Genomic DNA, 24,518 nt, shown 5'->3' with positions numbered 1-24,518 from the left:
TGTGAATGTTATGCAGAACTGCATACAAACATGTATGAGAAATTCATGCAATAATGCTAATTAATTTAATTTAATCCCCCCAATAATTTTTATTACATTTTCTGTTTTACAGTTTAGAATATTAATTTAAACATCCTTAAGATATCAATGACTTCCCTTCTTCTCTTTCCATGGTTCATTTTGCATACCATTAATCCCTGCGTATTTTACATAAGCATAATACTACTTGCTTTCTTTTTTAGTCTCTGTTAAAATTAAACTGATATGGATATGTGGGGAACTGAAGGAAAATGACAGAAATTAAAATTGGCTGGTTCACCTATCCCTACCCCAAACCCTGGTGTGGGCTAGGCTGACTGATTTCAAAGTGTCAAGAATGCATCCATTCCAGGGTCTGAGCAGTCTTCATACTGGAGCCTGTGGTAGGCAGTGAATTCCCTTCTCTCTCTCTTTCCCTCCTCTAGGATATGAGAAGCACCTTGCAGAGGTAAGTGGATCCTGTTCATTTGTATTAGCATTGCTCCACAAGGCCAGGAAGGGTCCAGAACCCCAGTACATGTAACCTGGCCTTTCAGTGGCTCCTGGGGAAGAGACAGTAGGCATCCACACCCAGAAGCATTTCACAGGTGAACGTAGGGCCCCCTTTTTTCATCTTGCAGCACCCCAATTCTCCATGCAAAGACCAGGGCCAGATCACTCCCTACACCCTCCCCCTCCATTCGCATGGCTGGATAATCTTCTCTGTCTCTTGTACATCATATTCATTTAATCTGGGATAGTTCCAAACATCTATACAAATAGATATGCCCAGTGCTTTTTTTTCTAAACAAAATGTTTAGGGGTACTCTCATTTTCCTACTCATATTGAAATACTGCCCCTCAATGAGGTCAAACTTAGATTCAAAAAATGTTTAGGCTGGTATGCGTCCCCCTGCGTCCCCCAGAAAAAAGCACTGGATATCCCTAAGGTATAATCAAGGCAAAGATGGATTTTGGCATCCAAATGGAAGAGGGCAGAGACAGCCAGAGCATGGCTGTGTCCTTGGGCAGGAAGTGCTGGTTCCCGTCTTCCTGAACAGCCCCTCAGCAGTGGCAAGGCTGACTTATTGTTGGCTGGACCGCCTGCCCATCTCACCAGGTCACCTTCTCCTAACCTGCCATGTATCACAGGCGTATTGGGAAAGGCCCCTGACTGAAGAGCAGGCAGAGAAGTAGCCACCCCACTTCCTCTGCTCTCAGGACACACCTTGCTGCCTCTGTCCCTGCGCTGAGAACCTGCTGTACCTCTTTCACTAAAGGCTATTGTGCGGGAGAGAGAACAGGGCTCCTGTTTTGGGGACATGCCAGAGTCTCTGTGGGTGAGGGGTCCTGGGGGATGCCCATCAGTTTCTTCTCCATTGCTCCCTGCATGGGGTTGCAACAGAGGAACTCTTGGCATGATTGATTCTATTTCTACATTTGAGGAGATGTAAGTGAAGAGGCTCAGAGACCTGGGGTTGCTCTTTTGGCCTTCAGATGTCTGGTTTTGGAGTCCATCGTAAGGAGGAATCTCCTCCCCTCTGTGCCTCCATCCCTCTGTGCTTGCCTCCCCCTCCCTCTCGGCTTTCTAAAGTTTCCTTTCTCCTATCAATTCCTTTATTTTGTTGTACTTTGGATTTGAGTGGGTTACCCTTGGTTTTTCCAAACAGCAGTGAGAAAATGGAGACATCTGAGAATCCACTGGCTCTCCCACCAGAGCCAAGGAGCAGGGCCTTGGAATACTGTGTTGTAGATCCCGTTCTAGATGTTAACATGGATCAGTTCAAAGGTAATGAAGTATGGCTGCAAGGGTTTTATGATGGACATTGTATAAGTCGAAACCATGAAGTCTTATTGACTTCAATTGGTTCTTGCCACAGACAGCGGTAGCACCAGCAGAATTACCTTTGAAATATGGATAGAATCATAGAATTGTAGAGTCAGTGTAGGAATCTCAACTAAAACATGCATGGCAGATGGCCATCCAACCTCTGCTTATAAACCTCCAAGGAAGGAGAGTCTATCACCTCCCACGGGAGGCCTTTCCACTGTCAAACAGCTCTTACCCTCAGAAAGTTCTTCCTGATGTTTAGTCAGAATCTCCTTTCTTGTAAAGAAAGGTGGACAAAGCTGTTGCACCTTCTCCTCCAGCCAGGCAGCCATGCTCTCCCCAGAGAGGCTCGCTTGGCACCTTCCTTACATATCTTTAAAGGGATCCCTAACCATTAGGTCCTGTCGTGGCCGCTCATCTCGCTTTATTGGCCAAGGGAGCCGGCATACAGCTTCTGGGTCATGTGGCCAGCATGACAAAGCCCCGCAGTGCACGGAAACGCCGTTTACCTTCCCGCCTGAGCGGTACCTATTTATCTACTTGCACTTTGATGTGCTTTTGAACTGCTAGGTTGGCAGAAGCAACAGGAGCTCACCCCATTACGGGGATTCAAACCGCTGACCTTCTGATCGGCAAGCCCTAGGCTCTGTGGTTTAACCCACAGCGCCACCCGCATCCCTACATATCTTTAGGCACCAGGTAAAAACATTCCTCTTCTCCCAGGCCTTTGGTGGTCTCTTGAACTATGAGGGGGTGGGCAGGCTATTGCTTTTGTTTGTTACCTGGTTATGTAGTTTTGTGTGGACGCTGCGGGTTGCGAACATGATCTGTGCGGGAGGCACGTTCGCAACCCGCAGCGTCCGCAACCTGCAGCGCTGCGTCTGCACACGCATGGGTTGCGATTTGGCATGTCTGTGCGTGCGCAAGTGCCGAAACCCCGAAGTAACCCGTTCCGGTATGGAACCCGTTTGGCAGGTCCGTAACCTGAAAACGCGCAACCTCAAGCGTCTTTAACCTGAGGTATGACTGTATTGTAAACCACCCTGTGGTCCTCAGATGAAGGGCAATATAGAAATTTTAATCATCAACATCAACAGCTTCCCCTTGTTGCAGGTGTAGCTTCCTACATGCTCAGGCAGGAAAACAAAAATGGCTCAGGTTTTGCAGTAGCAGCTCCCTCACCATTCATGTCTTTTGCTTCTACATACACTGTGACACAGCCCCTCTGGGCCTCCCCCTTCAAGTCCCTTTCAAATGCCCTTGTTGGCTAGCCCTGTTCACAAGCCTCTGGTTGCAAGGTCCCAGAGACTGAGGGCAGCTATGGAGACCTGAGGGCTGTTAACTTCACTCCCAACAGAGTCAGTTGCTTGCTTCCTCCTCCAGCCTCTCTTCCTTTCAGCAGCAGTCCGTCCACCTGAGATCATGCTGAAATATACTCAGGAGTCGAGTGTGGATTTCATGCTCTTTATTCAGCTCAGAGTAGTGAGGCATGGAAGTTTCCCCGAAATGTCTGCTTTATATACAAAATAAAAAAAATCCTTCCAGTAGCACCTTTAAGACCAACTAAGTTAGTTCTTGGTATGAGCTTTCGTGTGCAAGCACACTTCTTCAGATACACTGAAACAGAAGTTGCCAGATCCTTCTATATAGTGAGAAGAACACCTCTAGTCATCACATACAGCTCCCAAGTTAAAACAGTACAACGCATCATCAGAGATCTACAACCTCTCCTGGACAATGACAGTTCTCTTTCTCAAGCTCTGGGAGGAAGACCTTTCATTGCCTACAGACAGCCACCCAATCTTAAACAACTCCTAACCCACAATAATACTACAACCAGACTTAACACGGACACTGGCACCAGAGCCTGCAATAAACCCAGATGCCAACTTTGCTGCCACATACACCCGGACAACACCATTACTGGCCCCAACAACATCACACATACCATCTCGGGACTATTCAATTGCTCATCATCTAACATTGTGTATGGCATCAAATGCCAACAGTGTCCTTCAGCTCTCTATATTGGACAAACAGGCCAAACCTTACGCCAAAGAATAAATGGACATAAATCTGACATCAAGAATCACAAAACAGAGAAACCAGTAGGAGAACACTTCAATCTCCCAGGACATTCTATACAAGATCTCAAAGTAGCTGTTTTACTACAAAGGAATTTCAGAAATAGACTGGAAAGAGAAGCTGCTGAATTGCAACTCATTACCAAACTTAAAACCATGGAGAGACCTGGTTTGAACAAAGACATTGGATTCTTATCCCATTATACATGACTAAGCCATTTCTCACCTTCTCACCCCTTGCCTTTTCCTGTAAGACCTATTACAGTCGTTAAGAGTCGTCAGCAGGCTCATCTCAGCTATCTGCCAATCTCCCATTCCCACCACCCTTCTGAGTAATACCCCTCCCCACCTTCTCACTATATAGAAGGATCTGGCAACTTCTGTTTCAGTGTATCTGAAGAAGTGTGCTTGCACACGAAAGCTCATACCAAGAACTAACTTAGTTGGTCTTAAAGGTGCTACTGGAAGGATTTTTTTTATTTTGACTATGGCAGACCAACACGGCTACCTATCTGTAACTGCTTTATATACGTTATTTACACAATGGGCCCCACGTGATTGGCTAATTCTGGGGTTCTCCTGTAGGCCAATCAGGTTGCGGATTCACTTCCACCCGGAGTTGGATTGGGTGGCTCCTGCGGACCAATCAGACTGCTGCATTCTGAATCCTATTGTTCTAGGACCAATCGGACTGTTGCATTTTGGATCCTACATAACACATGCACAGCATGAAAATGCAAGCAGGCCTCCAAACAAGCAACCTGTGTTAATTCAAAAGATGCAAGCTCTCTTTGTTCTGTTTCTTCTAGCAATCTCTCACCAGTCACTGCACCTACAGCTCTGTTTACTAGCCCTCTTCTCAGTCAAGCTACCCCTATCCAAATAATGCCCCATATGGACAGTCAGTCTAAGGCACTGATGGCGGTGTTGGCTTTAGGAAGAAATGGTGGTTGTGACAAATAAAGGCAGCCAGCACCATATTCGCTTTTAAGCCCACATGCACCAAATAAATGCATATTCCTAAGCATCCGATCGCTGGAGAACTGCATAGCAAAATGCAGAGAAGTGTGGATTTTGGAGGAGTGATGTGTTTTGCTTCTCATCTTGTTTTGGAAAGTGTGGATTTAACAGATTCACCTTTAAATCTTAACTGTATTTAATTCACTCCTGTCATTACCTTTTCCCCAGTGTTTCTGTATGAGCCACCTGGGAAATCTCCTCTCTTGCCCCCATCCATTCCCCCTCTGCTTCATTATATACAAAAGCTTCACCAACATTTTTCTGGGTGGTTTTGCTTTTTGTGAAGGGTGCCTGGATTCACAGGGGGGCATAAAAAATAAACCTGGCTCAAAACATTGAACAAAGAAGATATTACGTCTTGAGAAGGAGGGGAGTGTCCCAATCCTGACATCAATGTATGAATGGGCTCATCCAGACTTCCTTTTGTGCTATGTTTTTAGACTTAGGTCTGAGCACTTTCTTTCTTTCTTTTTGCCTAGGCGCTTTCCCTGTGAAAACTCACTTTTCACTGCTGAATTGGAACAAATGGCAATCTACCCAAATTGCCATTTGTTCTGACTCATCCTTAAACAGCAGGTTTTCCTGGGGAAAGTGGTGGTGGATGAGTGTTTAGATCCATAGTTTTAAAGTGCAGGATTGTGCCTAGAAAGTGTAGGGCCAAAGACAAGTATGGATGAGCCCAAAGAACCCGAGGTGTTTCCATGGATCAAGACCTCTGTCTCTGATTCTCGGCTGATTCTGACTCTCTTCTCATTTCCTCATCTTCTCCCCAACAGCAAACGTCACTCTGGATCCAGACACTGCCCATCCCATTCTCATCTTGTCCGAGGATCTTCAAAGTGTGAGATATGGAGCCAAACTGCAAGACTTGCCCAGCAATCCTGAGAGATTCAGCCAACGTCCTTCTGTGATGGGATGTGAAGGATTCACAGCAGGCAGACATTTCTGGGAGGTTGTTGGGGCAAGTGAGGAAGGATGGGCTGTGGGGGTTGCTAGGAAGTCTGTGAGGAGGAAGAACTACTTTCCCTTAAGTCCGGAGGGAGGGATCTGGGCTGTGGGGAGATGGGAAGGAGAGTACAGGGCCTGCGACCCCCCTAACTACTCTCTTCTGCCCCTGAGTGGGGAGCCCAGGAAGATCCGAGTGGCTCTGAACTATGAAGGGAGGGAGGTATCTTTTTTCGAGGCTGACACAGGAGCCCATCTCTACACGTTCTCAGGAGCCTCGTTCTCTGAACAGACACTCTTCCCTTTCTTTTTTCTTCAGAGAAATGAAACCCACCTTAGGATCTCCTGAGGAAAACAAATCTGCCTCACAGGCCTGGTTGGAGTTGGAGCCGAGAAATATCAGTATATAACCAACATATTTATTCATCACCAGCCACCAAGAATAATAAAATACAAAAAAAGTAAATAAGAAGGGAACTACTGTTGTGTTGTGGAATAATCTTATGAAACATAGAGGTTCCTTGTTGCAAAGGGAGGTGCCCTCTGTACATGCCCAGGCCTTTTATTTCTGAAGCTCAAAGTTCCTAAGTAAAATTTTCCTCGTCACATTCTTTCCCACCCCTCAGCCTTTTTCAACCCACTTTTAACACCTAGTCTTTATTTATTCCCTGCACAGTCCTGTCAACCCGGATGGGTTGGGGGGTGGAGTTGTGAATATCAACTGCTTTGGGAGCTCCCATAAAAACATGTTTACAAAGAACCGAAGCAGGGTTTTTTAAATAACCCCCCCCAAAGCTTTTCTCTTGGGAATTATAGCGACAGAACTACCTAAAACTTGTCATATATGTGACTACAGTGGCAAGAATGTTACCTGTCCAAAAATTAAAAGAAGAAGAAAGTTCCAGCAGAGGAAGAATGGATACAAAAACTTATGGAATATGCTGAAATGGTGAAACTTACCCGAAGAATAAGAAATCAAGATAACAAACTTTTTACAAAAGAATGGAAATGGTTTATTGAATATTTACAGATAAAACAGATAAAAACATTGGCAGGATTATTGTAATAACCTGCAGCTTTATAAGAGTATACATTTAAAGAAGATGAATAAATTGAAGTTAATTTGGATATGCAGAAGATATTAAAAATAAATTTAAGGAACCACAGACAGTGGGGGAAGGAAGTCAAGTTTTGAAATTTCAAAATGATTGTAAAATCAGTGAAATGTATAAATCTGAAAAGTAACAGTAATAATAAATAATTATAATAGAGCCTGGAGCAGGGATGGGGGACTCTTTGCTGACTGACGGCAGCATTCTGTTCTGGTCAGGACTAGAGGAAAAAGTGGACAGAGCAACAGATGTGAATTTTACCTTTGTACAGATGGGCAGTTGCTACACACATTCCCAATCCCACAAAAGGCAGTGATGGCCACCAACCAGGATGGCTTTAACGTTTAACGTCTCACATCAAATATAACTGATCTGTAGAAAGGACTTTATGATCTGAACACAGAGAGCCAGTGTGGTGTAGTGGTTAAGAGTGGTAGTCTCGTAATCTGGGGAACCGGGTTCGCTTCCCCGCTCCTCCACATGCAGCTGCTGGGTGACCTTGGGCCAGTCACACTTCTCTGAAGTCTCTCAGCCCCACTCACCTCACAGAGTGTTTGTTGTGGGGGAGGAAGGGAAAGGAGAATGTTAGCTGCTTTGAGACTCCTTCGGGTAGTGATAAAGCAGGATATCAAATCCAAACTCTTCTTCTCTTCTTCCGAGGCGATGTATGTACTTATGTAACCCAAAAATATTTAATAAAAACAATTTGTTTAAAGAAGAAGGTTAGGCAATTCCATTAGCGGCCTATTCATGGCTATTAGCAACAACTGAAGTATTTTGGAGGCAGTATGCCACTGTATACGCAATTACTGGGAATCACAAGTGGGGAGACAGCACTCTTGCACCCGGGAGCTTGAGGGTTCCCAGCCCCCCACCGCCTAAAAGGAACACTTTCCCTAAGTTTGGCCCCTGTGAGAACAGGGATGTCTTTGGCCCAATCTAGCAGGGTTTCCCCCCCATCTCATTAAAGCACCCCCCCTTCCTGACCTGGGGAGTTGTAGTCCCAAAAAATATCCGTAGGGCAGCAGGTTTGGGGAGGTTGCTCTAAGGAGCTTAGGGCAGCACACAGTGTTCCACCACTGCCCATTTGAACCTCACACCAACCCTACGAGGTAGGCCAGGCAGAGTGTCACCCCAGTCCCAGCCTGACACTCCAGTCAAGGATGTCCAGTCAAATCCCCCATTATGAACATGTCTATGACCTGGTGTGCATGAATATATTACGTTTTTTGAAGTCCAGCATTAGAAGGGAAGCCTTCCCCAAAGTCAGAGCACTCGAAGGACTTCTCCCGCACATGGGTCCCGTTGTGGGTGATGAGAGAGTCCTTCCGGCAGAAGCTTTTCCCGCAGACGGCGCATCTGTAGGGCTTCTCTCCCGAGTGGATCCTCTCATGTCTCACGAGCTGCTGCCTCCGGCTGAAGCTTTTCCCGCAGTCCCGGCACTCGTGGGGCTTCTCCCCCATGTGGATTCTCTTGTGTGTGGTAAGGTTTCCTTTCTGGGTGAAGCTTTTCCCGCACTCGGAGCATCTATGTGGCTTCTCGCCTGTGTGGATTCTCTCGTGGATCACCAGGTGAGCGCTGTTGTTGCAGATTTTGCCGCAGTAGGCGCATTCATACATCTTCTGGGCTTTCTTGGGAAGGTCCGCTCTCGGAGGGCAGCTTTTCTCGCTCCTGCTGCCTGTTTTCTCTCCCACAACTTTCAAAAGGCCCTTTTGGGAGGGACACCAATTGAAACCTTTGTTATACGGGAAAGCTCGGCCTTCTGTCTCCTCTGGCTGTTCTGAGGGGCACATCCGTCTCCCTGGTGCCTCTTCTAGCTCCTCCAGACCCCCTTGGGCTCCTGTCAATGGCATCCCATCAACTTTCTTGGGTCTTTTCAAGCCAAAGTCCATCCAAATGTGCCCATCAGCTTCTGGAACAGAGAATTAAGGACACGAGTCATATACCCTCTATAGTTCTAGAATTCTAAATAATCAATGATGTGTTTTTGCCCATATGTATTGTGTTTCCTTTGCACTGAAACGAACAGGGTGGAATAACATTAATGGCAACCTAATTTATGTAATATATGTAACTTCAGCACAGAGGGAAGTGAGACAAATAATGTAGTTTTTGGCAGGAGGCAAACTGTAGCAGAACAGAAAGGGCACCGCATAAGACAAATACAGCGGAAATAGAAAAAAAATGTTTTCCCATTCTTAATTGCCACCTAACTGCAGTCATTCCATTAGGAATCCTGAACTGTTTTTATCCAACCTGGTAGCTATAAGAAACATAGCTGTAAGAACAAAAACCTAGCCCTGTGCTTCTGCCCCTTTTCCCTTTCATCTCAAGTATTTTTGTTATGTTATATTGTTTTGACTGATTTATTATACTTTTACTGTATCTTACTTGTTTATTAATGTAACATTCATGACTCGGGAGTCTTTGGCCCCCAAATCAGTGTATGAATAATTGTCTGGTTTTATAATTTTATGATGCTTTAACATTTATATTACACATCATCATAATGGTAGTCATTTTTTTTTTTGGTTGGTGGTTTAGAAATATTCCTACAAATATATAAATAAAACATAGCATGTATTTTAGACTATGAGTCTATGAGGGCAGTGACGATCTGTAAGCTGTTCTGGAAACCATTCCCAGTGCATCCCAAGGTACAAATGCTTAAAATAATTACATTGATAATTACCGTATTGGCCTGAATATAAGCCTCACTTTTTTTCCAAATTCTGACCGTGAAAGCCGTGACCAGCTTAAATTCGCAACCTTACAAAAATGGGCTTTTACGATATTGCTGCTGAAACAGACATACTGTAAAACGGAATGGGTGTGAGTGCCTGCAGAATTTTAAGAGAGTGGCTTATATTTGGGTGTTGTCTTTTTTTCTCTCCCTCCCTTGAATTTTAAAGGTACAGCTTATATTCGGGTGCGGCTTATATTCAGGCCAATACGGTAATAAACCTTTACCCAGCAAGCTGGCCTCACCATCCTCCTCCGGCTTGACCTCCATAGGCAAAGGCGACTCCACGGCATTGGACTCCACAGCCGCCTCGTCCAAAGGCCCCTGTACCTGGAACGAGAAATGAATGGTTTTGTGATGCCACTACTTGGAAACCTGGGGAGCCGTTTCCTTTGAGGGCAAGCTCCTCTCCCCCTTTTGCTTGCACTTTTTCTTAAGGGGAGAGACGACAGAGCCTGAATTGAAGGGGAAAAGGTGCGGCAGGGGCACCAGCTTCCCTGGCTACCAGTGAAGGCCAACAACCTGGGGACAGCTCCAGTCTGTCTCTCCTTTCTGGCTTTACCTCTCTAGAAGACCAAGATATAAAGGGGGCTATTGAGATGGAGGAACAGAACTCCTGGCAATTTAGCCACACTGAGTACCCTCACCTTTCGTCCCGGCACCTTGACCTCACGCAGCCTCAGCAAGAAATCCTCTGCCAGAGCCACCGCTCGGGTGCAGGTCTCGGGGCCCCGTTCTCTTACCCAGCTCTGCATTTCCGGAGGCAGGATGGCCAGGAACTGCTCCAAGATCACCAGATCCAGAATCTGCTCTTTGGTGTGTGCATCCGGTGCCAGCCACCGGTGGCAAAGTTCACGGAGTCGGCTCAAGCCCTCTCGGGGCCCCCCAGCCTCCTTGTAGCCAAACCGCCGGAAGCGCCAGCAACGCAACTCCAAGCTGGCGGTGTCTTCCTCATCCGGAACCTCTTCCTTCACTTTCACAGAAGGATCCAGCCTTTGACTGGCCTCATTGGACTCTCTGAGTAGGCCTGGCAAGGGTTGGGCCATGCGCTCTCCTGCAGGCCACCAGATCGTATCCACAATGGCCTTGACAGAGGCCTGGAAGTCCTCAGCGTAGTCCTTTGACCAGAGCTGAGGCAGACGTGGGCTTTGCTGCCCCCATTCCAACTGAGGAGACTGCATTCTCCTCAGGAACTCCTGCCACTGGGTCTCCCAGTGCTGTTGAATCGCCTCATCTGGTTCCTTTTTAATTTGTGGTGGGGCTGCCCTGCTCAGAAGCTCCTGGACGGTCCCAACCTGAACAACACAAAGATCTTGTCCTCCTGCCTCCAATTCCTCTTTGGCCTCAGGGCCCGCTAGGCCCAGTTCTTCCATTTTGTTTGGTTCTGAAAATTTCTTCTCAAGTTCTGAAAGCAAGCAAAGAGTGTGTGAAGTAGTCCTTGCTTCTGACCTGTCCTGAATCTACTGCCCATCACTTTCGTTGAAGGAACCCAAATTATTATTGATTTATTTTATTTGAACTGATATCCCACCCTTCCTCTAGAAGGAGCCAGGGCAGCAAGCACATCCATAGGTAGGCATTCTAAAAACAGATACAGGTAAAAATCATCTCCAGTTACATTCACACCCCAGCCTCTCCAAGTGTCAGTCATTTCAGCTGCGTTAACTACAAACACCAAAATCTGGGATCCCCTCAAAACTGGTGTCAAAGTCATTTTGCACTGAAAACCCCGCATTTTGCAGTGCCCCATGGAGTAACTGATATTTCAAAACAGGGTTTGTACTTAATGCTCCCAAACCCAATGTTGTCCGATTCACTCTTGGCAAATGTTTTGCAGCAACCCCCCCGCATTTTGCAGCGCCCCACAAACGGAGCAATTGACACTCAAACCTGGGGGTCACGGGGTCACCAAAAACCCAACCTTGTCCGATTCACTCCAAACTGGCACCAAACTTTGGCAAAAGTTTTGCAGCAAAACCCCCGCAAAAAAACCTTGCAGGTGAGTTCCCTTCAGAGCTTTGCACTTTGCTACCTGCAAGACATTACCTGCAGGCAGATGACTAGGTTCAGGATCACCAAATGTCATACTGGCATCTGAATACTGGTGACAAAGAGCAGTTGCTGACATATTTTCATTTGCCTTTTTAAAAAAGCTCTCTCTCTCTTGCAACTCCAGATTCAGGTAGGTAGCCGTGTTGGTCTGACGCAGTTGAAATATATAAAAAAATTGTTCAGTAGCACCTTAGAGACCAACTAAGTTTGTTCTGAGTATAAGTTTTCGTGTGCATGCACACTTCTTCAGATACCAAAAAAGTGTGCATGCACACAAAAGCTTATACCCAGAACAAACTTAGTTGGTCTCTAAGGTGCTACTGGACAATTTTTTATATATATATCTTGCAACTCAAGACAGTTTTCTTTTCAGGTTTGGTCGATGCTTATCATTGAATCGCCCCTTGTAAGAACATTGCATTACTACTGGGCCTTCTGCTGGAGGCATTGCATTAATGCATCCGATGAACTGTGACTTGCAAAACGAGCATTCTCCTGTCACTTTCAAATACAGTGGTACCTCGGGTTAAGTACTTAATTCGTTCCAGAGGTCCGTTCTTAACCTGAAGCACCACTTTAGCTAATGGGGCCTCCTGCTGCTGCTGTGCCACCGGAGCACGATTTCTGTTCTCATCCTGAAGCAAAGTTCTTAACCTGAGGTACTATTTCTGGGTTAGCGGAATCTGTAACCTGAAGCGTATGTAACCTGAAGCATATGTAACCCGAGGTACCAATGTATTGTTGTGCCCGGTCTGACACAGAGATCTTACCTCCCCTATATCTTACCTTACACGGCAATTCCAAATGAGACCACACATGAATATTTAGCTTGTGAGCCCATACCTATATTGTAGGTTCGAATGGAGTTCTCTCTCCTGCTCCTATATGTCAAATCTTCTGGTGAAATCTCAGCCCATTCTTCTGTAGAAAATGTGACTGTGAATTTCTTTCTGTCCAGTGTTTCATCAACAATTTTTTGATTGCTCAAAAAGTACTCCTCCTCCTCCTCGCTTTCCTCAGTGCTTCCATCCATATTGTGGTCTCTGGACTCATCAGAGGATAAAGCTGATGAATGCTCGTGATTTCCCCGGTCAGAAGCAACAGGTTCTGTACAATTTCCCAAGGTCTGGTAGACCTCATAGCGACCCCTGAGGACAGCTAGGTACAGACTGTATGCAGAAATGTTGATTTTCTTCTTTGCAAGTTTCTCACTAAGTCTTCTCCAAACCATGTGGTTTCTTCCAGAAATTTCTCCATTCTCCTGCACTATTGCTTCCCTTTCTTCAACAAGCAAAGGGGTCACCTCAGAAATAGGAAACGTGCGCTGTCTTGGCATTATTTAATGCACTATGGGAAATATATGAGAAACACAATTTATTTCATAAAATTTATATACCACTTTATTCTTTTTTTAAAAGAAAAAACCCCCCTCAAAGCTAAAGTAAGCCCTTTTCCAATCTTTAACCTCCTGAGTTGTTGTTTTTTATTCTAACCGTTTTTGGACTCCCTTTAAAGCCTCTTGACGACCACGGGAAACCTAAAGTAAACCTCATAACACACAAAATTCTTTCTGCGTTTTGATGGTCTAAATTCTCTGCAGTTACAGATAGGTAGCCGTGTTGGTCTGCCATAAAAAAAATCCTTCCAGTAGCACCTTTAAGACCAACTAAGTTAGTTCTTGGTATGAGCTTTCGTGTGCAAGCACACTTCTTCAGATACACTGAAACAGAAGTTGCCAGATCCTTCTATATAGTGAGAAGGTGGGGAGGGGTATTACTCAGAAGGGTGGTGGGAATGGGAGATTGGCAGATAGCTGAGATGAGCCTGCTGACTAAATTCTCTGCAATAAGAGTTAAATGCAACAACTGCCCTTTTATGTACAAGTGAATTGGTCAGTCTGGAGTTGCCCTTGGGGACTGAACCTATGAACTTCTGAATGCCAAGCAGATGCCCTTTCCACCCAGCCACAGCTCTTCCCGGGGCTAGGCAGAGGGGCAGGCCTTGGGGGGCCAGGTGGACAGACAACCTTCGAGTTAGGGGCAGGCATGGGGGAAGCTTGGATCTCTAGATGTTGCTGGGCTACAGCCCCCACTCTCCCTAGCTATGTTGCCTGCGCTGACTGGGGGCTGATGGGAGCTGGGAGCCCAACATCTGAAGGGCCACAGATTTCACCCACCCACCACCCCCTAACCCAGAGCGCGTGCTTGGGGACGTCTGCCTTCTGCCCTGCAAAGCACCAGATCTTTGCTCTTCCCTCTGATCTCTTCCCTTTCTTTCACCCCCCTGCAACCACTCACCTCTTTCCAGCCTCTGTCTCTGCTGCAGCTTCTCCCTTGCAGGAGATCCCAGAGATCCACCCAAGTTTAGACCATGCAAAAGGCTGCTTCTCCTTATTATTATTATTATTATTATTTATTATTATTATCCAGCCATAGAGAAGCAGCGGAAGGAAAAGGAAGGGAGCGCCGATAAATAAATCGGGGTCCCTCTAGGAATCTCAGCTCAGTCCATTTAACCGCTTTAACCCCAAGCCTAACAAAGCGAGGGGCCACTAAGGGGCAAATGCCCTCATCCTAATGCTTTTCAACTTGTTTTATTTATCCTTGTTAAATAAAACATGCTTGTTCTGATTTTTTTTAAAAAAATGGCATATTCTTGTTACTATTCTTGTTATTGTTAATATTATATAATATTATATTGTTGCAACCCTAGGATTGTAGCCTCAGGGCCTGCTTTTGTGCAGGAAGGATAAAGTTGCGTTGTGTTGTTTTGTTTTACTTGTCGCAAACCTGGAAAAAGAAGTTGCTCTCCTTGGTTTTTCTCCTCCTCCTCCGTCTCTTGTCTCTCGGGCGAGGCGCTCCAAGGGTTAAATCTAGCGACTCCCCGCATTGCCTAGAGAGGCCCAGGACTCTTGGAGAGAGTTTTTTGGGGGGGATTTAAATACTGGACGCACCTTCCTGTTCTGTTCTAGCTACCCTAGGGAGAAAGAAAAAGAAAAAAATTGGCTTTGGGATTTCCCAGGAGTAGTATTGTTGGGGGAGGTCGGTGCATTTGGAGGAAAGGTGAGTAAATAATTGCAAAGGGGGGTGGGGTGGATTTGTTGCTGCTTTTCAAAGAGCAGAAACAACGACTTGGAGGGAGGATGCAATCTGAAATCTCATTTCTTTGCAACCACCAAGTTCAGCCCGGGAACAAGTGGTTTGCAAAAGGGCTGATTTTCAGAGAAGAAAGCGACCAATGATTCCAGAACTGTCAGATCTTCACATCGCCTTCCCTATAGGCGTTTGCCTTTAAATGGCGGCGCTGACCTGCAGGAATTAAGCCCGCAGGAGCTGCTGTTTAGCCGGCGTGGAGATCGGCGCGGATCACCTGCTGGGTTGCTGCGGATTGAAAGGGGTGCAGCAGGGCAAGGCCCGGCGCTGCTGAATAAACGGGCCCTTTCTCTCTGTGTGTATACGTTGCTTGTTTGCTTTCCCCCTCCTTTTGTAGCCTGCAGATCAGACAAGTGGGCAGGCACACAATCCCAGGTCCAAGGCACTTGCATATTAACCTACAAAGCTCGGAGCAGCAGCGTGGGACCCAGATCGGAGAGGGTGAGCCTGTTGTTGGACTCAGACTCCTGTCAATATGGCCAGTGCCAAGAATGATGGGATTTGTAGTCCACCGGCATCTGGGGTCGCCACAGGCCACCCATCCCCCAAAGTGCCTTCTCCCTGACTAATTTACCCGCTTGCTAAGAAATGCTGGGGATGCCACCCCCAATGATAAAACTAAATATGTGGTGACACGAGAAATGGCGTTCTCAATGCAGAGACTTGAGCAGCGACAAATCTTTGTGGGTTTTTGGTGCCAGCTAAAAATGTCTATATTTACCCAGGCCATTTATTAACAGACCCTGTGTTTGCTGCTACATGGCAGCAATTCGTTGTTGCTTCCCGCATAATAATAATATTAATAATAATAATAATTTATTTATGCCCTGCCCATCTGGCTGGGTTTCCCACTCTGGGTGGCTTCCAACAAAATATTAAAAATACATTAAAACATCAGTCATTAAAACTTCCGTAAACAGGGTTGCCATCAGATGTCTTCTAAAAGTCAGAAAGCTGTTTATTTCCTTGACATCTGATGGGAGAGTGTTCCACAGGGCAGGCGCCACTACTGAGAAGGCCCTCTGCCTGGTTCCCTGTAACTTCACTTTTGGCAGTGAGGGAACCGCCAGAAGGGCTGAATGATGGGGGTGGAGATGCTCCTTCAACCCTGCATCCAAACTGTCATCACCCCAAAGCACTAACTTCATTTACAATTTATTTTTATGATGTTAAGTTGTTGTTGTTTTAAAAACTGATATTGTGTTTTGATACCGTAACCTGTCACGAGACCTTAGGGTAAAGGGCAGGTAATAAATGAATGAATGAATGAATGAATGAATGAATAAATAACATTAACAAAATACAGTTAAAACCAGCAGTAAAACAGTAACAGCCAGCATCAGTTTAGGTTCCAATCGTGCGCCTGCTTACAGGGAGTAAATCCCATTGAATTGAATTTGGCCATTAATAGGTAGTAAGTTATGTTTCTCACAGTCTGTGCTTGTTTCCCCCCCCCTCAGAATCATAGAACCATAGAGTTGGAAGAGACCACCAGGGCCATCGAGTCCAACCCCCTGCCAAGCAGGAAACTTCACTGCATAAGTATGTTGAGTGACATACTGCTTGTTTAAAAACACAAAATCCCCACTTCTATGGAAAACGACCTCTTCTTTTGACCAAATCGCAGAGCAGGGCTGTGAGAGCAGCAAAGAGGAATCCGGAAGATTCCAACAAGTTCTCAGGGAGAACTACAAGTCCAGAGCTCCACTCTTTTCTCTGAGAGGAAATGGCAACCAAGAAAGGGTCTGCGCCGGCTGGCAGATGCCAGGCCACACCAGCGCCTTCCAGTGTCAAAATGGAGGAACGTGACCCAGCAGGCCCCAAACCAGCCGAGGGAGCAGAAAAAGCGGGGAAATCTCCTCGTGTCCTTCAGGTTGGGACCATCAGAGAGTTCCTTGACTGGGCCGCCCCGCTGCAAGTGAAACAGGAGCCCGATGAGGGTTTGCCTGAATGCTGGGAAGCCCAGTGGCAAGAGTTCCTCCGAGCCATGCAGTCCTCTCACTTGGGATGGGGCAACCCGCCAGTGACAGAGGAAGCTGCGCCATGGGGGGACAACAAGGCCTTCTTCGCCTCCTTCGAGCGGCTAGCTGGGACCTGCCACTTGCCTCGACGGGAGTGGCTGGCCCGCCTGCTGCCCGTCCTGAGCCGGGAGGCCAAAGAGGCCTACAGCAACCTCAGCCTGCAGGACCGAGGAGAGTACGGCAAAGTCAAGGCGGCCATTTTGAAGGTGGACGCCATCCGCATGGAGACGCAGCGCCAGCGCTTCCGGCAGTTCCGCTACCACGAGGCCAAGGGTCCCCGGGAGGTGTGCGGCCAGCTCCGGGAGCTGTGCCGCAGTTGGCTGAAGCCGGAGAAGCACACCAAGGAGCAGATCTTGGACCTCCTGGTTCTTGAGCAGTTCCTCACCCTCCTGCCCCAGGAAATCCAGAGCTGGGTGAGGGAGCACGACCCGGAGACCTGCGCCCAAGCAGTGCCTCTGGCCGAGGCATTCCTGCTGAGGCGGCGAGAGGCCGAAAGGAAGGAAAAACAGGTAACTTCTCTTAATCTTGTTCCAGGTAGCTTGCGGCAGGAGCTTCCGTGGTCGCCTCGGAGCTCAACATTTTACAAAAGCGCTGCACAGAGATGGCTCTCAGAAACCAAATTCCTTGAGCTTTGCATAATATGTGTGTGGTTTCCTACCTGCACCACTTATTTGTGTGCGGACAAATGTAATTTAAAACCACATGAGTATCTGCAAATATCAGGGATTTCATGTTTCTTGAACTGATTTTAGAATGAATTGATTTTAGAATGCATTTCAATTAAATGGTTGTGATTTTATGTAAACTGTGTTACTTTTATTGTTGCTAGCCACTCTGAGCCCTGCTTCTGCTGGGGAGGGCGGGATATAAATAAAATTATTATTATTATTATTATTATTATTATTATTATTATTATTATTAGCACATGGGCACCTGCAGGAACAGGATGCTGGACTAAATGGGCCATTGGCTTGAATCACCATGTTCTTACGACATCTGTGTACTGGTTTGTGTATTAAGTTAGGAAGTGCAAATGATGTAGGTTTGCATTGAGAAGCAAGCCAAACTAATTTCTTTCCCCCGTTCGTACGTTTAAATTAACTGCTGTTGCAGGCACTGGAAGCCCCAGCTGTGAATCGTCCCGAGGCAAAGCCATCTCCCATGGGTCCCGGACTGAAGCGGCTGTGCAGAGAGGTGAAGCAAGAGGAAGCCAGAGCACAGGGTAAGGATTTGCTGCCTTCTAGGCGTCAGAGTTTATTGCGTGTTTCTTAGGGCCTGGCTACTTCTGTCTTGGGAGTGTGAGCGGTTCGCGGTAGCTATGAGAGTGGTGATGCCACCTGGATGCTCGACCACCCAAGCCCTTTCTTTCCATGAAAGGACTGACAAGAAACAGCCACGGATTTTGGCTGGGCCCAGGAAGGCCAAGGCTCCACCCCATTGCTGAACTACAACTCCCATCAGCCCTAGCAAGCATGGTCAACAGTCAGGATTATGGGAGCAATAGAACAACTGGAAGGCTCTAGGTTCCTCATCTCTGGTATAGGAGACGAGGCTTCCTTTGCAGTCCAAATGATACAGCTCAGACAGAGGTCTACTTCTTTGAAAACTAGACTATAGTAAAGCAGTCTAGTTGGGATTTGGGGTTGGAACATGATTGCTGGGCCTATTCATTCTGCCCTCTGAAAAACTGTCAGCTCATGTGAAAAGGGTTTCTTTCTCTTCAGCATCTTGGGAGACACAAGTATATATCATTTTTATTAAGTCTCGAACAATATTTCAAAGCATTTATCATCATATACATTTTCTAAAAAACATACAAAGTTTCTTCTTTACTTTCCTGGTGTTTGTTGTTTATTCCTTTTTATTAGCTGTTTTATAACACAGATATTTTAATTATCTAAACCCTGCTAGCATTGAAGCTTTTATATTTCAAACCCTGACCACAACTTCATATGTTGGTGATATTTTGATAGGAGATATATCAGTGGTCTCCAATCCTCCTTAAACACTTCGTCATTATTCCCTCTTTGTTTGGCAGTTAATTTCACCATTTCAGCATAGCCCATCAGTTTCATAAGCCTTTCCTCCTTAGTTGGTAATCCTTCCTCTTTCCACCTCTGTGCATACGAAGTTCTAGCTGACGTTGTCGCGTACATAAACAAATTAGCCGGTTTTTGGGGGATCTCTGCCCCCATATTGGGAGACACAAGTTCATTAGGAAACGTGAGGTCTCTTCTCCCGCCCCCCCTTTTCTTTTAGACAAAGGTAGCTCCAGCAGTGACTACGTGGAGAGGAGAGGAAACCGGAGCACAGAAAACGGACTGAAGACTCCTAGCAGAGCCCGCCCAGGGGAAAGGCACTTCCAGAGTCCCGAGGGCAGGAAAGGTTTCCACCAAAACCCGGCCCTCATTAAACACCAGCGAGTCCACGCGGCAGAGAGTCCCCACCAGTGCCCGGATTGCGGGAAGCACTTCACTCAGCGCTCCAGCCTCACCATCCACCGGAGAATCCACACGGGCGAGAAGCCGTACCCTTGCCCCCAGTGCGGGAAGTGCTTCCGCCAGAGCTCGAACCTTCTCAAACATCAGAGAATCCACTCGGGCGAGAAGCCGCACCAGTGCCCCGAGTGCGGGAAGTGCTTTGCTCAGCGCTCAAACCTTCTCATCCACCAGAGAACCCACACCGGTGAGATGCCCTACGTGTGCTCCGAATGCGGGGCCTGCTTCAGCCAGCACCGAGGCCTGGTCACCCACCAGAGGATCCACATGGAAGAGATGCCGTATGGCTACGGCTGTCCAGACTGCGGGAAGTGCTTCCAACAGAACTCGGACCTCACCAAACACCTGAGGGTCCACACGGGCGAGAAGCCCTACAGCTGCCCCGAGTGCGGGAAGAGCTTCAGCTACAGCTCGAACCTCAGCAAACACCAGAGGATCCACACGGGCGAGAAGCCCTACCTGTGCAACGTCTGTGGGAAAAGCTTCAGCCACTTGTCGACCCGGAACACGCACCAGAGAGTCCACACCGGGGAGAGGCCGTACGGATGCACCGAGTGTGGGAAAAGGTTCATTTCCAGCTCAAAGCTCACGAGACACATGAGAACGCACTCGATATACACCCCTTACATCTGCAACGAGTGTGGGAGGAGCTTCAGCACTCACTCTTCCCTTACCACACATCAGAGAATCCACTCTGCTGAGAGCTACAGCGTGGGGAATTCTTGGGAGGCTGCTGAGCAGGGGCCCAGCAACCTCTCTGGCCGGGTATCACTTCTGTGACTGGTGCCTCTTGCCCTGTCCCTTTATGATTTAGCCTTTCCTGGTCACACAGGTCCATCTCAGCACTCGTAGAAAGGGTGCTAGTCCCTAAGGTGTTTGGAATCGGGAGGGCCTGCGCAATGCAGGCGGGAAGCGAGGATAGAGGAGGGTCTAGGATTAGTACTGGTGGTTTTTTGGAAAATAGAAGTAGGCTGAGAATAGGATAGTAAGGGGGAATGGAAGCGAGATTTCAGGCTTATATCGGCGGTTAGTTTTAGAAGCGGTGTGATGGCTAGTGCAGAACAGAGGAGCAAAGAAGCTTGTCATAGGCTGCTTCCCCATGAACACAAATGGGTCTCCTTTTAGCGAAACGTGCCCCTAGCTGCGGTTTAGCAATGCAATAGCTAGATAGAAACTCCAGCTGCAGGGGCAGTATATCTTCGAACCATCTGCCTGGCACAAGGCAACAGGATAAAACTGTTTGATTCCTACCATGTTTGTTAGCTTAAAGTAGCTAGATCAGTCCATGACTCCCACCCCCACAGCTTGATGCTCTCCAGCTGCTTTGACAACTCCCATCCTCCCAATGCTCGCAGGGGCTGATGGGAGTTGTAGTCCAAAACAGCTGGAGAGCCCCAAGTTGGGAAAGGCTGATCTAGGTGCTCTTATTTGGGGAGTGGAATCCTGGATTAAGATGGGCAGCAAAGTGGTTCGGATCTTTTGAGAGGAGAGTGTTGCTTAACCCACAAATCGTCTTTAAAATAAAAATAAAATCGCAGCTACTCAACAACAAATTCTCTGGGTGGCTCACAAAACAAGACAGTAAGTTAAAAAGTTAAAACAATAAGCAATAAAAGGTGGGAGAAGGGGGGGAATACCTCTTTCCTGGCAGAAAAAGAAGCATAAACAATCCACAGCCCGGATTCAGCTACCCTAAGCTACAGCAGCCCACCTTAGAGAGTTGTTTGTAAGGATTCTCAGAATGCAGGTCACTTTGAACATTCTAAAGTGCTCCATCCTTCTGTGTCCTCCATCGAGGAAACGGGCGTTATAGTGGAGTTTGAGGACCATGAAAACACTCTAGGCAGGGGAGAGAGGCAGGGCCAGGAGGGTTGTGGCCTGGGAAGACGGGGTGCAATTTATAGAGAGTCCAAGGGTTCCCCGTGGTTCCCCCTGCCTGACCAAGAAACAAAAAGCACTCATTTTTTGTTATTAAGCGGCGGCCAGACGAGTTCACAAAGGGTAGGTCCATTAGTGGCAATTCGTCTTCATAGCTTTATGAAGCTTCTGGGTTCAGGCGTAGTGTAGGACTGGTTTCCTGGTGGGTGGGAGGAGCCATCAGGGGGTGGCCTTTGCTTCATATCCCACCCGTGGGGCCCACCCAGAGGCAGCTGGTTGGCTTCATTGCAGAGAAAATTTCTGGGCTTGATGGGCTTTTGTTCTGATCCAGCAGGGCTTCTTTAGGATGGGATTGAGAAAGTTAAGGTTGATTCTCCATGGCTGGGGGTGCAGGGGGAATTGGGCAGGTTCAGGCCACACCGTAGAACTGACCCCACCATCCTCCTTTGTAAGTAACTCACTGCCATCTGTCCCTTTGGGGCAAAATCCATCACTTGAGAACATTAGAGCTAAATTTGCCCTCCCTTCCACTGGCAGCAGGGAGCGGCCTGCAGGGGGCGCTGTGGTGTGTCCATTGACCCATTGCCTGTAGCCTATTGTATGAATCAGAGCAGTTGCTTGGCTCACTTTCACCTCTGGCCTCACCCGCCCCTGGCCCCTGGCAGGTGCCCCGCAAGGCAATGTGGCCCTTGAGCTAAAAGAAGCTCCCTGCTCTATATTGATACCGCCCACAACATTCCAGAAATTGCACTCGTAAATAGTCAACCATGGAGGTGTCTGTGTGTGCGTACCTCAAACCTGAGAAGAAGGGGAGGGGAAATGGTTAGATGTTCTTGGGAACCTCCTACATGGCATTGCGGAGGCCCACTCAACTTTCCACATGCTGCCGCTGTAACGTTATTGCTGTTACGAGGGATATATGGCCTAAGCATTGCTACACATGTGGAAAGCGAGTGGGAATCCTGGTTTGAAGGGCAGGTCCGCTCTGCACATTTTTGTCATGTTCAGTCCACACTCAAAGCACGTGGCTCCCCCCCAAAGCATCCTGGGAGGTTTAGTTTCCCATTCACGGCTGCCACACTCAGTCGAGGTGGTGGAGAGAGCCCTCTTGGCTTTTCAGAACCTGTGTCTTCCCAGGCTGGCAAGATCACTCCAGCCGTGAGCTGGTTTTGCTTCCAAAGATTGATCTGTGATGAGGCACCAGGTGTCACAGAATTGTGGAGCTGGAAGGGACCATTAGGGTCATCTAGTCCAACCCCCAGCAATGCTGGAATCTTTTGCCCAACGTTGGGCTCGAACCCTTGACCCCGAGATTAAGAGTCTTTGGCTCTAATGACTGAGCTATCCCTGACCCTGCTGCACAGACCTTTGGGACAAAGGACTTTACAGGCAGCACCTGAGCCCACTTTCCTGTTTGGCATCCCGATGGATTGTTGGAGAGGTGCAATAGCCTAGCTTGGGAAACCAGCAGACCAGCTCATATTCGGGACCATGGACTCAGTGAGACACCATCAGAGGTGAAAATGCCACATGGTCACAGGGTGCTTGTGGTGGGTTTCATTTCTCACAAGCTGTCAGAGGGTGGCCACAGCTGGAATGAGCGTGAAGAAGGCAGGAGGACTGAGTTGGCTGTTTCTCCTTCATGGAGCTGCAATTGCCAGGACCCCTAACAAACCTCAGTTCTTGAGATTCTTTGGCAGGGGGACATCATGTGCTTTAAATGTGCGATGGGTGTGCTTTAAGCTCATGGTGCGGATTTGCTCTAAGACAGGGGTCAGCAAACTTTTTCAACAGGGGGCCGGCCCACTGTCCCTCAGACCTTGTGGGGGGGGGGGCGGACTATATTTTGAAGGGGGGGGAAATGAACGAATCTTATGCCCCACAAATAACCCAGAGATGCATTTTAAATAAAAGGACACATTCTACTCATGTAAAAACAAACTGATTCTCGGACCGTCTGTGGGCTGTATTTAGAAGGCGATTGGGCCAGATCCAGGCCCCGGGCCTTAATTTGCCTACCCATGCTCTAAGAAGTTGACCTTGAAAGATTGCTTCCCCCAAGGTGAGATGGGAGATTTGTATTCTCCCGCAGCGCTGGTCTCCGTAGAGAGCACCCCTGGCTGAAGGCCAGGATTGTGTATACTTTTTGTGTGTGTTTTGAAAATAAAATAAAAACCGAGGCATCCTGTACTTGAGCTGTTGTCATATCAACCTTTTATTTTTTTCCAAATTCTGCAGGCCTGCGCACATTTGCTTGTTTTTTAAAGCACGGTTTCTGCCAAGTATTTGATATCTTTCTCAGTCCTCCTCCCACAACTATCTGCCCCCCTCCAGCTCTGACTTACACAACTTTGGCTAGTGTAGCTGATGTTTTTTGAGCACATGAGGAAACCACGCCTACTTGCCAAAACCATTGCCAACCCCGCTTAGAAACCAGCTTAAAAAATCAAAAGTCACGATTCCTATTTAAGTGAATTTCACACTTAACTGCACACTTTGGCAGTCGCAAAACACATGCAGAACACAGATTGAGAGTTTCCCTGAGATTTGCTCCTCCTCCGGAGGGCTTCCCTTAAGCCATCAATGGCTACTAGCTTCATCATATCCATCATTTTGATTGCCCAAAGACTAGTATCAGTGTTACTATATATACATATAAATTATGCCAGCTGTTGGATTTCCTTTGTTCCCGTGGTTCATCACTGTGAGAACAGGATGCTCTTTTAGACAGTTCCTTGCCTGATCCAGCAGTGTTTTAAATTTGTTAGCTGCCCTGAGCCCGGTTTCCTGAACCGGGAAGGGTGGGGTATAAATAAAAATTTATTATTATTATTTTATTATGATGATCTTACGTTCAGTGAGGAGTCCTTACTGGGTGCAATACTGAGCTTGATCAGAAGATGGCACCAGGAAGCTGCTTCCTTAGCCTGATTTACCGACAATGAATGACAGTCTTGAATGAGTGGCGGTCTTGAATGAAACCCACTCAAAGGATATGATTCTGCTCTGATTCATATGAAATCATAACGGTGGCGGAAATTCTTAGCCAGTTCCTGACCAGAGTTGAAGACTAAATCCCAGGCGTGTTGAAGCTGTGACTGGTCTGGCACAGCCTTGCAGGCTAATGAAAATGGGGGGGGGGGAATGTCCCTCTTGATGGCTAT

The 24,518-nt window shown here is 47.2% G+C and overlaps 3 protein-coding genes across 5 annotated transcripts; 2 read left to right on the top strand and 1 right to left on the bottom strand.

Annotated features, from left to right (window-relative positions):
• The first annotated feature begins 319 nt into the window (after window positions 1-319).
• LOC308470134 (putative E3 ubiquitin-protein ligase TRIML1) lies at window positions 320-7,193 on the top strand. 3 transcript variants are annotated; one of them, XM_080993424.1, is made up of 4 exons: window positions 320-487; window positions 1,689-1,807; window positions 5,730-5,918; window positions 6,218-7,193. In XM_080993424.1, the coding sequence occupies exons 1-4, from the start codon at window positions 468-470 to the stop codon at window positions 6,223-6,225; spliced, it is 336 nt and encodes a 111-aa protein (XP_080849550.1). In that variant the 5' UTR covers window positions 320-467; the 3' UTR covers window positions 6,226-7,193. The 3 variants fall into 3 exon arrangements, with proteins under 3 accessions (XP_080849550.1, XP_080849548.1, XP_080849549.1); XM_080993422.1 differs by having other exon boundaries at window positions 323-487; window positions 5,730-5,914; XM_080993423.1 differs by having other exon boundaries at window positions 326-487; window positions 5,730-5,905.
• Window positions 7,194-7,343: 150 nt separating this feature from the next.
• LOC308469506 (uncharacterized protein) lies at window positions 7,344-14,250 on the bottom strand. The gene is made up of 5 exons (XM_080992070.1): window positions 14,103-14,250; window positions 12,649-13,152; window positions 10,401-11,158; window positions 9,999-10,083; window positions 7,344-8,922 (listed from the first exon to the last, which is right to left on the bottom strand). The coding sequence occupies exons 2-5, from the start codon at window positions 13,139-13,141 to the stop codon at window positions 8,231-8,233; spliced, it is 2,028 nt and encodes a 675-aa protein (XP_080848196.1). The 5' UTR covers window positions 13,142-13,152; window positions 14,103-14,250; the 3' UTR covers window positions 7,344-8,230.
• Window positions 14,251-14,544: 294 nt separating this feature from the next.
• On the top strand, window positions 14,545-23,549 carry LOC308469545 (uncharacterized protein). Its single transcript, XM_080992161.1, has 4 exons — window positions 14,545-14,867; window positions 16,480-17,487; window positions 18,092-18,200; window positions 19,238-23,549. Exons 2-4 carry the CDS (start codon window positions 16,684-16,686, stop codon window positions 20,254-20,256), a joined length of 1,932 nt encoding a protein of 643 aa, XP_080848287.1. The 5' UTR covers window positions 14,545-14,867; window positions 16,480-16,683; the 3' UTR covers window positions 20,257-23,549.
• The last annotated feature ends 969 nt before the right edge of the window (window positions 23,550-24,518 follow it).

This window comes from Podarcis pityusensis (genome assembly GCF_964106645.2).
Source record: "Podarcis pityusensis genome assembly, chromosome: 2".
Lineage (NCBI taxonomy): Eukaryota > Metazoa > Chordata > Lepidosauria > Squamata > Lacertidae > Podarcis > Podarcis pityusensis.
The sequence above is the reverse complement of the archived record's forward strand: the minus strand, read 5'-3'. Positions and strand labels throughout refer to the sequence as shown.

Coding starts and splice junctions, on each gene's coding strand:
- LOC308470134 (XM_080993422.1), top strand. CDS start 468: ATGAGAAGCACCTTGCAGAG. Junction 488..1,688: donor ATGAGAAGCACCTTGCAGAG/GTAAGTGGATCC, acceptor TTTTCCAAACAG/CAGTGAGAAAATGGAGACAT. Junction 1,808..5,729: donor TAACATGGATCAGTTCAAAG/GTAATGAAGTAT, acceptor TCTCCCCAACAG/CAAACGTCACTCTGGATCCA.
- LOC308469506 (XM_080992070.1), bottom strand. CDS start 13,141: ATGCCAAGACAGCGCACGTTTCCTATTTCTGAGGTGACCCCTTTGCTT. Junction 11,159..12,648: donor CATTCGAACCTACAATATAG/GTATGGGCTCAC, acceptor GCTTGCTTTCAG/AACTTGAGAAGAAATTTTCA. Junction 8,923..9,998: donor GGTCAAGCCGGAGGAGGATG/GTGAGGCCAGCT, acceptor TCTCTGTTCCAG/AAGCTGATGGGCACATTTGG.
- LOC308469545 (XM_080992161.1), top strand. CDS start 16,684: ATGGCAACCAAGAAAGGGTCTGCGCCGGCTGGCAGATGCCAGGCCACA. Junction 17,488..18,091: donor CCGAAAGGAAGGAAAAACAG/GTAACTTCTCTT, acceptor CTGCTGTTGCAG/GCACTGGAAGCCCCAGCTGT. Junction 18,201..19,237: donor AGAGGAAGCCAGAGCACAGG/GTAAGGATTTGC, acceptor CTTTTCTTTTAG/ACAAAGGTAGCTCCAGCAGT.